Source organism: Metarhizium brunneum, chromosome 2 (genome assembly GCF_013426205.1).
Source record: "Metarhizium brunneum chromosome 2, complete sequence".
Lineage (NCBI taxonomy): Eukaryota > Fungi > Ascomycota > Sordariomycetes > Hypocreales > Clavicipitaceae > Metarhizium > Metarhizium brunneum.
The window spans coordinates 3,867,288-3,879,590 of NC_089423.1; the positions used below are offsets into that span (position 1 = coordinate 3,867,288).

Consider the following 12,303-nt stretch of genomic DNA (forward strand, 5'->3'; position numbering starts at 1 on the left):
AAAGGCCGCCGAATGCCGGATAATTAGCAAGCTGGGTGTGTTGAAATGTATCCGTACGTCGGACCGTTGATCTGGGAGGAAATCAAATCGCCGGTAGTGCATCAATCTCCCACGCTCAATACCCAACTGGCTGGGGGGATATTGAGTAGCTGCCAGTCTCATCCCGTGAGGCTGACAGGTAGCTTACTATTATATGTCTTCGGCAGTCCCTGATAGAGACGATAGGAATTTCGTAGTTGGCTATCAGAGAGGCAGAGCCTGTGTGGAGAAGAAACAACCCGATGGTAACTTGGAAAATTGCCCACGCCACGACGGGCCAGTCCACATCGAAATCTGAGTTGATCCCTACACGCATCGGAATATTTTGCCTGGTATAGAATGGCTCACACTGATGCCCATGCACGCCGTGGTAGGAACTCGAGAGCCATGTACTCCAGAAGTAGCCATCCCGGTCTAGGCCGCCAGCTCGCGGCTGATGCACGAGGTGGAGCTTGTTGGGGAAGCGTAATAGAGATTGCGGATGTGGCTCCCACGCATCTAGAGATCACTTGGGCCCTCGGGCGTTGCATGTAGCTGGTACAAGGGCACGCGAAGCATGAAAGCCTGCGGTGTACTGTACTTGGATCGAAGCAGAATCGGATTAGTTCCCGACGAAAGGCTAATCGTGAAGAGCCGCCTTGGTGGGAGCATTGAGGCCATTGAACATCGTCCCTGGGGCCACAGGTGTTGTTTACTTTTTCCCTTTTTTTCCTCTTTTTTTTTCCTTTTTTTTTTTTTTTGTGGACGCGAGCAGTTTCGTCGCCCCCGATAATATTGACGCCTTGACGCCTCAGGCAGGCGTGATTCTTAAGGTCAGGCCCCAACATCAGACGGAACATGACAGTCTGAGAGTCGGCAACGAAAACTCTGCATCAAGGCATGTTCCCTGCCTACCTACTAGGTACCTAGCTAAATATGTCTTCTATTCCGATTGAAACGGTTTCATTCGATATTGTCAACACTAATTCGTCTCTTTCTGGATGCATGGCAAGTAAAAACCATGAAGATGTGCACCAACCAGGGCATCTGCCACTTCATCCTTTGCACAAATGGAGAATTTGTCCTCTAGTCTAAGTCAGTGTATTGGTACTCCCTTAGTGCGGTGCGAAATCACTAGTTCGTGGCCAAGTCTGGCGCAGGCGAGGACACCCCGGGGTGTTTTCGTGGGAGGGCCGCCTTTGATTGGCTCACTCTGTGAGGCATGGCATCCCACATTGAACAACGGTTTCGCAGACGGCTTTCGCACGCAGCGACGCAGCGACGAATGCGCTGTCTGCACAGTCGGCTTGCCGGAAGCACACAGTGACTCCCGCATCGGCTCTCGCACACGCCCTCCCAGCCTTCAAGTCGTGCCGATGGGCCCCAAGGTTTCCTCTCGCCTTTGGATGTTCCTCCCCTTCCACCAAAAAGCACCGGCCAGCCAGTCCAAAACATCGACCACCTCCCCAGAAGCCCCAACCAAGGAGTTACTTGGGCTCGAGGTACTCTCCTCTTCGTCCTGTCCTCACTCCCGCCGGCAACCTGGCCTGTCGCTGTCGCTGTCTACAGTCACTGGGGTCCACTGTCGGGATCAATTCGAGATATCTCGTCCAGCTCTGATCGGCTGCTCTCAACACCAAGGTAAGGTTGCGCAAAGGGGGAAGAGGAAAAGCACTCGTCGACCGGAGTCGTGTCCTGCCGAGTCCTGTCGTGCCGACGCTGTCCTCAACCGCGTCGCCCACCTGCGCCTGGGCTCTGCGCAGCGCAACTCTTGTCTTCGGCAACCAACGCCAGCATTGCCACCCACGGGCCCATCTGTCGCCCCGTCAGCTCACCAAGGCCCCTTTGGCACCGTCGCCGCCTCGGACGCCGGCGCCCCTATGCTGCCCTTATACATCAATAATGCTCTTGGCTAGGCTTTCTGGCTACACGAAAAAAGAATTCTGTCGCTGACCTTGCAGATTGCGCCGACGGCTGGCCATCAAGCTTGGCTTCCCACGCACACGACACGCACACGACGCACGCGCAACGCAAAAGCACGCTTTTCACTCACCACTCACCACTCACCACTCAACTCATCACACTCTGCTTCACACCTCTCACACGCACCCAAGCACTGGAGCCCACTTTATCACGTCGCCCACACCATCAGGCCACTCACCAGCCTCCACCACTGAATTCCTCCAGACGGCCGACGCCCGGATCCGTCAATTACCTTTGCCTGCCCAGCTTCTCGAGGCGCAGAAACTTGTATTACGCAAACCCGTGGCCCTGCCCTTACCACCCAGACCCGAGCCTCGGACCACCTGTGTGACTTTGACTTGCTTCACACGAGGAGCTTGCTACGCGATCTGGTCAGGAGAAGTCTCTTGCAGTACACCGAGGGCTCTCGAACCAGCCTTTCTAGCTGGACAATACGTACATCGCCCGTAAGTCTTGCATGAGTTTCTTGTCTTCTTTTTTTTCCCGCTACATGCCTTGTCTACCTTGCGCGCACTCGACGGTCCTTTTGCAGGGAGCATCGCGCCCCGTCAGCGGTGTCAGCTTGGCTTTGCCCCGTCTCTCGTCTCAATGCCGCCTACCGTGGTCGAGCGCGTCGACAGCCTCTCCAAAGCTGGGCTACACCAGCCGCGTCGCTGCAGCTGGACCCATGCCCGTTGCCAGATGGCTGGCCACCTCTCGCAAACAAAGAACTTGTCCTGCCTGCGCTCGCCTTCGCCCTTCTCTGGTCCTTTTATTCTCGCTACCTCTTGTCCAGAATTGACGCTGACGATATTTGTTCCTGTCGCATCCAGATCATGCAGCAGTGGCAGGTCGGCCCTGTGCCGGAGTATGTTTACGCCAACTCCACCCATCCCCCCAACGACATGCAGTAAGTACCGACAGCAAAGTCTTTTGTCCCTTTTGTCCCTTTGTCCCAGGTACCTCCAAACTTTGACTACCACGGTCACTGTCATTTGCATCAGCCATCCCACTGGCCTTGGCCTTGAAGATTTGTTCTTCCTTGCTTGGTGCCCGCGTCTAGTGGTCGGGTCGCTTTTGCCTCTGGCCTCGCCCGTGAAGCCGCGACGCTCGCTGTCGTCGTCAAACATGACATGAGTGTTATAGCAAATGTCGTGACGCTGCGCCCATGCCGTCCTTTTTTGGGGGCGGCTTTCTCGACCCTCATTCTCCTAATCCCTCCCCTCGTCCTGTTTGGGTAGGATGGATGGAAAATGTTGTTGATATGCCACCTCGATGGTAGCGCTTTGCCCAGCAATAAAATTGCTGACCACTATGTGCAAACAGCAATCACCCCTACCAACCCGATATGGCACGCCGAACCGAGCAGCGCATGGAATTCCCGTACGGAACTCCCCAGTCGGGAATAACTCCCCAGCAGCAGCAGCAGCAGCATCACCCTACTCCGGTCCAGCCGCCGATGAATGTCCCTCAACCTCCAAATGCCTCAGCTGCCCAACAGCAGGCCGCGACTCCCACGCCAGCACAAAGTCGCCAGCGAAAGCGACCTGCTCCAAATACTGCCCCATCGCCGGCTACTGTAACGCCTGCTGCTCCTGTTGCTGGAGCTGGAAGCCAAGTTCAACCTCCGGCTCCCACTCCTCCCACTCCTCAGACTGCTCCCTCGACATTGCAGCCACAGGCTGCAACAGAAGATGCCAAGACGACGCCTGTTCAGCCGCCTCCGGCCAAAAAAAGCCGTACTAATACCCCATGGACGCCGCAAGAAGAACTGCGGCTCAAACAAATGCGAGACTCGGGTAACAGTTGGGCAGAAATTGCCAAGGTATGTCACTCTGGCCTTGTGACGGAGCAATCGAAGCTCATCATTGTTACAAATAGACATTTCCCACCAGAACAGAAGGTTCAGTCAAGAAGCATTGGTACAAGGTTTGTTTCTCCCTGGCCCAATGGGAAAATCGAGGGCATGTTTTTGTATTAATGCTTTAACCAGGATATGCACTATGCCGAGTTTGCAGAAGATGAAGTACGTTTGCATATGGTCCCAGTATATATGTCGCATGTAATAACCGAAGCAAACAGAGCCAGGCCTTGTTGAACGCAATCAAGGAATACGAAAACAACAAGTGGAAAGTGATTGGCCAAAAGGTCGGCAAGCCGGCAAAGGTACGACATACCGACTCGATACATGACCCCAGCGCCGCCTTGCTAACAGATTGAATTAGGCATGTGAACAATATGCCAAAGAGCACTTCCCTGGTAAGTGATGGATCACAGTTTCTTGTTATGGCTGTCTGTAGTGTCGCAGCCAATCTAATGCTGTCGCAGATCTGTTCGCAAACGGCAAGGGCAGGTAGTGACCCTCCTTTCCCCTCTCGCCGTGTCAATTTATACAGTGCTTGCTTGATCAAATCTGGGCAACCTTCTTTCTAGCGGCTAGCTATGGTGTTTTTCTTTCTCCGTGTATTTTGGTCGAACAATCGTTTTGCAACGCCAAGCGGTATACGATACTGGACTCTCGCGAGTCTCTAATTCGCGATTAATCTGCCAAGGGGCCGTCAGGAGGCAGTGGCAGTGTGTATTCTGACACACTGTACATGAATGATCTGTGCAGCTGCAACATGAAACCGTTGCGATGATGACCGGGGTGGGAATGGGCAGGACAAATACGACCAAGAGATGCATCGCGCATGTCTTGTTTGAAGTGGGGTTTTTATTTCCTGTGTATCTCTTGGGTGTTCACATTGTTCGCTCTCCTTTGTTGTGGTCGTGTTGCTCAATATTGGTATGCTGCTTCTGTACCTAGATGCTTGTTGTATGTTTTCGAGTTGAGTCTGGAATTGGTCAAGGCTTTCGGGTGGGATTCTGCTTTCGCTTGGAGTAGGAGAACGCGGTGGCAGAGAATGGGCTTCACAGTCTGGCGGCCTTGGTGCTGGGATATAAGTCGGGTTTCGATTAATGGCGGCCGCCTTGTGTGGGAAGATTCAGGTTTGAGTTCGTAGCAACTTGAAGCGACGGGCACGTGTGTGTTGTGCTTGTCTATTGGCGACAAGGGGGTTGATGGGGAAAAACGTATCAAGTCGATGGTAGCTTTATTTTTATTCCAGAGGATAAGAAGCATGATGGACGAGGCAAATCCTTTGCGGGGCTTGACAGCCATCCTGGATATTTTGCGAGGATACCATCTTCGAACTTTCTATCCGGAAAACTAGAACCAACTTCCTTAGTTATACCCCTATGCAGTTATTTTCACACTGGCACGGTTACGTGAAGGATAATTTCATGTCGGTGAGAAGTCATCCGCAAGCTACTTGCTCGCCCTGCGGCCATGCAAGTGTAGATCTATATCCAGCTGGTGGTGACTTGTTATCGAAGTACTCCTACAAGTTACAACCACGCCATGCATCTTGCCGCGATCCCGGGCCCCACAGCAAGGGGTACATGAAACCTCGTAGGACCGTCCGTGACGAGGTACCAGTTACTCGACGCGGCAAGCGGGAAGCGGGAAGCGATCCACTCCTGAAGCTTCTAACTGAGTTGCAGAGTTTCGATAGCATGTGCGTTATTGCAGGTCTTTGGGCCGGCATGCCTGGCAGGAGGGGGGTTGCTCTGCCTGAGGCGTCGAACAATGCTTGAGAGTCTACCCACCGGCGGTTTTTATGCCGTCACGTAACTTTCGCACTCCATTAGGGTTGCGGGGACTAGAGACGAGCCTTCGGCATGATAGCTATACGCCTGGTCCTACGTATTCAATTGAGGTATTGGTTAGCCAACCCTGTGCAAACGTGCAGCACAAGAAATCATTGCTTAACCCGTCACATAAAACATTACTACTCCAGTAGCTCCAGAAGGAAACCTAGCAGAAACCCAATCATCTCAAGTCACTCCCGCAATACACAGAGAGGAACTGCAGGACGGTAAGACGAGGTATAGGGTAGGCGTATTTGCTGATGTCAAGTTGATCAATCATGTCACTGTGCGACCCACTCTGCGGGAGGCCAATTTTTTTTTTCAGCGATATCTGATAACGATCTCTGGAGCAAACTCGCCGTAGCAACTCAGCACCCTCCGGCCTCTAGAATCACTATCCCAATACGCACGCAACCATGAAGCGTAAGCTTGATCAGAATGGTGTTCCGTCGCCGGAACCTGAAAGCCAAAAACGCACGAAATCGGAGTCAGCAGGGGACCAAGAGCTCACATTTGCCGATCTTGGATTGGACCCTCGTCTTGTCCAGGCGGTTGCCGAACAGGCCTTCCTCAAGCCTACTCTTGTTCAACGCAAAGCCATACCGCTAGCGCTCAATGGAAAAGATGTTCTTTGCAAGTCCAAGACTGGCTCAGGAAAGACTGCGGCTTATGTTCTTCCAGTCTTGACTGCCATCCTCAAGAAGAAAACCGTATGTTGTCCTGGCGTGATTGCCATCTTGTCGCTTGATCTCCTTGTAACACAGCCCTAGGCCGAAACTGTTGCTGAGACGTCCGCATTGATATTGGTACCAACTCGAGAACTGGCCGACCAAGTCTTCAAAGTGATCGAACAATTCTCCTCGTTTTGTGCCAAAGATGTTCGCGCTGTCAAGTTGACGGATAAACTGTCCGACGCCGTACAGAGGTCTCTACTGTCTACGAATCCCGACATTGTCATATCTACCCCCGCACGAGCCTGGTACAATGTGAAATCAAACCAGTCCTCTCTCTCCCTCGACAAACTTACCCACCTTGTATTGGACGAGGCTGATCTGCTACTATCATATGGATATGACGAGGACCTGGAGAACCTGTCTTGGTCAATACCCAAGGGAATACAGACTATCATGATGAGCGCCACACTTACAGCGGAAATCGAGTCGCTCAAGAAAATTTTTTACCGCGACAACGCTCCAACTCTGCTCGACCTCGAAGAGCCCGATGCTGAAGGCGAGGGGATAACGCAGTTGGTCACAAAGTAGGTCTACATTTTCTAGACATCCTGAAAATAAGTCACCATCGCTAACCAGTTGATATTGACAGATGTGCCGAGGACGAGAAATTCCTCTTGGCCTACATCATTTTTAAGCTCCAGCTAGTCAAGGGCAAATGTATAATATTTGTCGGCGACATCGACCGATGCTACCGATTGAAACTCTTTTTTGAGCAGTTTGGCATCAGGAGCTGTATTCTAAACTCAGAATTACCTGTAAACTCAAGAATCCACGTCGTGGAAGAATTCAACCGCAACGTTTATGACATCATTATCGCTTCAGACGAGAAGGAGGTTCTTGGGAATGAAGAAAAAGCCGACGAGGAAGAAAACAATGAAGGCGAACAGGAAGAGGATTCTGACGCGGAGAAGGAAGAACGACGACCCAAGAAGAAGCGCAAGGCATCCAAACGAGACAAGGAATACGGTGTCTCTCGAGGTATGTTTTGAATAACCCCGACGAATGCATTCACCGCCACCATTATTCGGATCCATACTCACCAACATGACGCGCAGGTATTGATTTTAAGAATGTGGCCGCTGTCATCAACTTTGATCTCCCAACATCCGCTTCGTCATACACCCACCGTATTGGGCGAACCGCACGGGCTGGCAAGGCTGGCATGGCGTTGTCATTTGTTATTCCCAAGGAGCAGTTCCGGAAACACATGCCTACATCGATTCAAAGTGCAGAGAATGATGAAAAGGTTCTGGCGAGAATCACGAGGCAACAGGCCAAGAAGGGCAAGGAAATCAAGCCCTACAATTTCAACACCAAGCAAGTGGAGGCCTTCCGATATCGCATGAACGATGCTCTGCGTGCTGTTACCAAGGTGGCAGTTCGCGAGGCGCGAACCCGGGAATTACGCCAGGAGCTAATGAAGAGCGAAAAACTAAAGAGGTGAGATCCCCATGTACTCCAGTGAGGTGCCGCGATGCCCGGCTCTAATATGAATGCAGATACTTTGAAGAGAACCCGTCTGAAATCAACCACCTCCGTCATGACGGTGAATTGAGAACTGCAAGACAGCAAGCTCATTTGAAGCACATTCCAGACTACCTGTTACCGAAGGATGGCAAGAAGGACCTTACAGAAAATGACATTGGTTTTGTGCCGTTGAGAAAGCCTGGCGGCCCACGTGGCCATCGAAAAGGCAAAGGCACGAAACGGGGCGGGTCCAGGGTTGGTGCTAGAAAAGGCGATCCTCTCAAGACTTTCAAGGCAAGGCGAAAGACGAAGTGATGCAAGGTACGGCTTGGGACTTGACGAGCATGCGGTAGGTGATCTAGGTAGGGAGCAGTCACGGAGCACGTTGGAGTAGCCAGCGTCCATCAACCACGGCGTCTTCTGGGTTTTAAATTGCCGGCGCCAATTGTGTCTAGTGAATGGTGCCGAGTTGCCGTTGATAGCGCGCCACTCTCATTGATGAAGTACGGAGTACTGAAAAATGTTGCAATATTCACGTCTGTCATAGAATAGTACATTTACCGACCTATGTACAAAGGCAATATGTACAGTCGGATAGGTACGGAGTAGAATCAACGAGCCTCTACACCTTCTGGAGTAATTTGCATGCCAATGACAGACAGCAGCATAATAAAATAGTAGTACCTGATCATTGCTCCAGTTCGTATTTTTTCCCCCGCCGGCGTGACATCGTTGAACCAGTTTGCGGCGCATCTGGGCCATGCCAGGGATGGTAAGGCCTTTGAGCCTTTGAAATTGGGAACGAAGCCGGCCCCACATTGTACTGCTAGCATCTTAGCTTGGTGGACAAGAGAGGTTTGAATGTACATGTGTATACCAAGTACTGAGCAGACATGATGGGTGACGAGCGAATAAAGACACAACTTTGAGACTTCTAATTTGCTGGGAAAACATTAAAGTTTCACACACAGAATCTATGCATGGACGGATTTCTGCTTAAATCTATTTATCTACTCATTTTTGCACCCAGCGCGCGGCGAGTATCAAGGTACCAGTACGGAGTACCTGGGCACATCTCCTCCCCACTCGCCCCCCTGTGCCGTGCGTCGGCCCCGCTATTTTAGAGCCTATTGCAGCCACCGTTTTTCTCGTTGGTTAGCATCGTGAGCACTCTTGATAGACAAGTCATCTTAACAGGAGGAATACGAGGTGATGCGCTGCCGACCGTCACTCGTTGCATCAAAGAAGGGAGCCCGTCTTGGATATCTTGCCTGGCTCCTCCTCCAATGCATCCAAATCGGTAGCTAGTATTTCTACCCGACCGGCGGATAATCTGTTGAGCTGTGACAGCTGCTTGGTTCCGTTGGGCGATGCGTGTGCCAGACGCCACAAAAGACTAAAAAAAAGAGAGAGAAAAAACGCAGGGCGGTACTATTGGGCAGGTCCCTGCATCGTAGTATGCAGGCTGCCGACGTCAAAACAAAAAGGTTTGTTCCTTTTCCATGTTTCTATCGAGATTGTGCGAGTGATAGAATACAGGTCGGGTTGCACAAATCTCAAGTGCTGGGATTTCCCACGTTGAACACAGCGGCGGCTCAAGCAGGCCCCGAGTGCACCGGACCTATGAGGTATTGCGGTACTTGAGCCACTTCCAGAGTGCAGATGTCGACGTTAGGCGGATTCTGGTTCAATGTTGGTACATGTAGTACTAGGCTCGAACGCGTTGCCGAACAGCCGCTACAGGCACGAACCATCGACCCGCTGGAGGACCAGAGTAGCATTCTCTGGAGTACGGAGTAAAAAAATTGGCACCAGGCAGTTCTCTCCTGCCTCAGCAAACAAGTACTTCGTGCCTGTCTAAAGCCCCACCCGCCAGCCTGGCACTCGAGTCGTGCCACCCAACGGCACAACCGGTTACCATCAATTTGATTTGCCCAGCTCGGATGGGCTCAAGGCCCTGCCCCTTTGTGCGCCTGCTGTGTGCCTGCTGTGTGACCTGTGTCTCATTCCCAGCTCCATCAGCCTCTGCCACTCCAGCTCTCGTTCGTGGAGGCGTCATTCTTCGTTCCTCACGCCTCAACATAATAAACAAGGCCTGTTGTGTTGTGTCCTTTCGTTAGGTACGTTGAGGAACTCGAACTACGGACCGTTTCCTTCGTTTTGCGGCCGACTACATTCGCTTTGCCTTCCCGTTTCGTTTCGTCCTCGCCGTCATTTCGACTGCCGACAGCCGCAGCGTTGTGCGTTTGTTCCTTCCCCATCGCGACTCTTGACATAGTTTCTTTGTCGGCGCCGACGGCCTGCGACTTTTCGCGCTCCGTCCGTCCGACTGTCTATCAACCTCGTTCGTTCTGCTTACGTTGGGTTGGTGGAATGAATACTTTGCAGCGACTCGCAACCATATTCTTCTAATTTCGAACATGTTGCGCTCTGTTGCACTTGCCACCCTTTTGGGTGCTTGCTCCGTTCTGGCGGCCAAGTGCTCCCTTACGCAGAAATGTCCTCAAGATTCTCCTTGCTGTTCCCGTAAGTTTTCCTCCCCTCCGGCTTGCGCTCTTGGCTCTTGGTAGAGACGCAGCACGAGATCATTTGCTGACATGTGTTCCCTCCTGTCCGCAGAATATGGCGACTGTGGTGTCGGTGCCTTCTGTCTGGGTGGCTGTGATCCTCGCATGTCTTTCAACCTCTCCTCCTGTGTCCCCGCACCGGTTTGTTCGGACAAGACGACCAAGTTCACAAACCTCGACAGTATCGTCGATATAAGCAAATACTACGGCGATTCCACCAAGAAGGACTGGGTAGCCCAGGGAGAGCCTGCTTCCAGGGATGGAAGTGTTTTGCTGACCATGCCCAAGAACAGTGTTGGAACTGTTTTGGCCTCCACCTCTTACATGTGGTATGGCAACGTCAAGGCCAAGTTCAAGACCAGCCGTGGCCGTGGTGTTGTTACCGCCTTTATTCTGCTCTCGGACGTCAAGGACGAAATTGACTACGAATTTGTCGGTGTCGATCTCGAAACTGCCCAGACCAACTATTACTTCCAAGGTATTCCTGACTACCACAACTCTGGAAACATTAGCTTGTCTGATACCTTCCACAACTTCCACGATTATGAAATCCGGTGGACCCCCGACAAAATTGAATGGCTCGTCGATGGACAGGTTGGCCGCACCAAAGAGCGAAAAGACACCTGGAATGAGACCTCGCAAAGCTGGATGTTCCCACAGACCCCGGCTCGCGTGCAGCTGTCTATCTGGCCAGGCGGTGCTTCCACCAATGCCAAGGGCACCGTCGACTGGGCCGGTGGTCCTATGGACTGGGAGGCCGAAGATATCAAGAATGTCGGTTACTTCTACGCCGCTTTCTCCGAGGTCACCATGGAGTGCTACAATGCTAAGAGCGCCCCGGGCACCAATAACGGAAAGAGCTACACCTTCAACAGCGTTACAGGAACCAATGACACCGTTGTTGATGGCAAGGGTGACACCGTCCTCGGGTCGTTCGAGGGCACTGGTTTCAACATGATGAAGGACAAGGCCTCTGCTTCACAGAGCGCCGATAAGCCCAAGAACACCGCAGCCACCATTCCCGGTGGCAGCACTGGAGGTACTGGCCAAGACCACAGCGGCAAGTCTGGCAGTGATTCTGGCAGCAACTCCGGCGGCAACTCCGGTGGCAACTCTGGCGGCAACTCTGGGGGTAACTCAGGATCCGGCAATTCGGGCGGTAGCAGCAGCAGCGGCTGTGAAACCAACACCTTCAACCAGGATTGTGCCAGTGGCAGTGGCAGCGGCAGCGGCAACAGCGATAAAGGCAAGAACAGTGGTACCAGGGCGAGCGCTAGTGCATTGGCAATGATTATTGCTGGCTGTGCCCTCTTCTGGCTGTAAGCGCGAAGATGTTTCCAAATAATGTTGGATCTGATTTATGTCTCTTTTCGTGGGAGAATCGGCGCGATATGGCTCGGAAGGGTTTTGTGCAGCATTAATTACAATGCCCCTTTGGATTACTTGTTCTGCTTTCATTTTGTTCTGCTAACTACACAAACGTGTTTTATCCGCGTGTCATTCTATTTACAGTATTGGCATGGCTCCGCCTTGAGTTTGCTGTATCTAAGAGCATTGTTCACTAGCACACACACTGTATGTATGGGATCGGTACTAGTTTGATTTTTTTCTTCTTTTCAGTATTGGTTGGAGCAGATGGTGAAGGCTCATACAACGGTATCCGGCTCAGAAGCTTTAATGACCCTTGGTCGTCCATTCCTTGGAAATAAAAAGGCCATTAACATTGTCAATTGAACAATTAAGACATATTGAATGTTTGCGGTGAACATCGGACAGTATCTGGGCTTTCCAAGTTGTAATGCGATATGACGCAATCATCCCGAGGACGTATATGTATATTTTGCTCCAGGAGCAGCCTTGGGCAG

General features: G+C 51.9%; 3 protein-coding genes across 3 annotated transcripts; all 3 read left to right on the forward strand.

The window, feature by feature from the left end:
- Window positions 1-3,328: 3,328 nt before the first annotated feature.
- Window positions 3,329-4,337, forward strand: G6M90_00g041250 (uncharacterized protein; the record flags this gene model as incomplete). Its single annotated transcript, XM_014691985.2, has 6 exons — window positions 3,329-3,805; window positions 3,862-3,909; window positions 3,974-4,006; window positions 4,063-4,146; window positions 4,206-4,239; window positions 4,309-4,337. The coding sequence occupies 6 exons, from the start codon at window positions 3,329-3,331 to the stop codon at window positions 4,335-4,337; spliced, it is 705 nt and encodes a 234-aa protein (XP_014547471.2).
- A 1,749-nt stretch (window positions 4,338-6,086) lies between these two features.
- On the forward strand, window positions 6,087-8,186 carry DBP9 (ATP-dependent RNA helicase DBP9; the record flags this gene model as incomplete). The annotated part of the gene is made up of 5 exons (XM_014691986.1): window positions 6,087-6,380; window positions 6,441-6,928; window positions 6,994-7,382; window positions 7,460-7,844; window positions 7,904-8,186. 5 exons carry the CDS (start codon window positions 6,087-6,089, stop codon window positions 8,184-8,186), a joined length of 1,839 nt encoding a protein of 612 aa, XP_014547472.1.
- A 2,357-nt stretch (window positions 8,187-10,543) lies between these two features.
- On the forward strand, window positions 10,544-11,761 carry G6M90_00g041270 (uncharacterized protein; the record flags this gene model as incomplete). The annotated part of the gene is made up of 1 exon (XM_014691987.2): window positions 10,544-11,761. The coding sequence occupies one exon, from the start codon at window positions 10,544-10,546 to the stop codon at window positions 11,759-11,761; it is 1,218 nt and encodes a 405-aa protein (XP_014547473.2).
- Window positions 11,762-12,303: the final 542 nt, after the last annotated feature.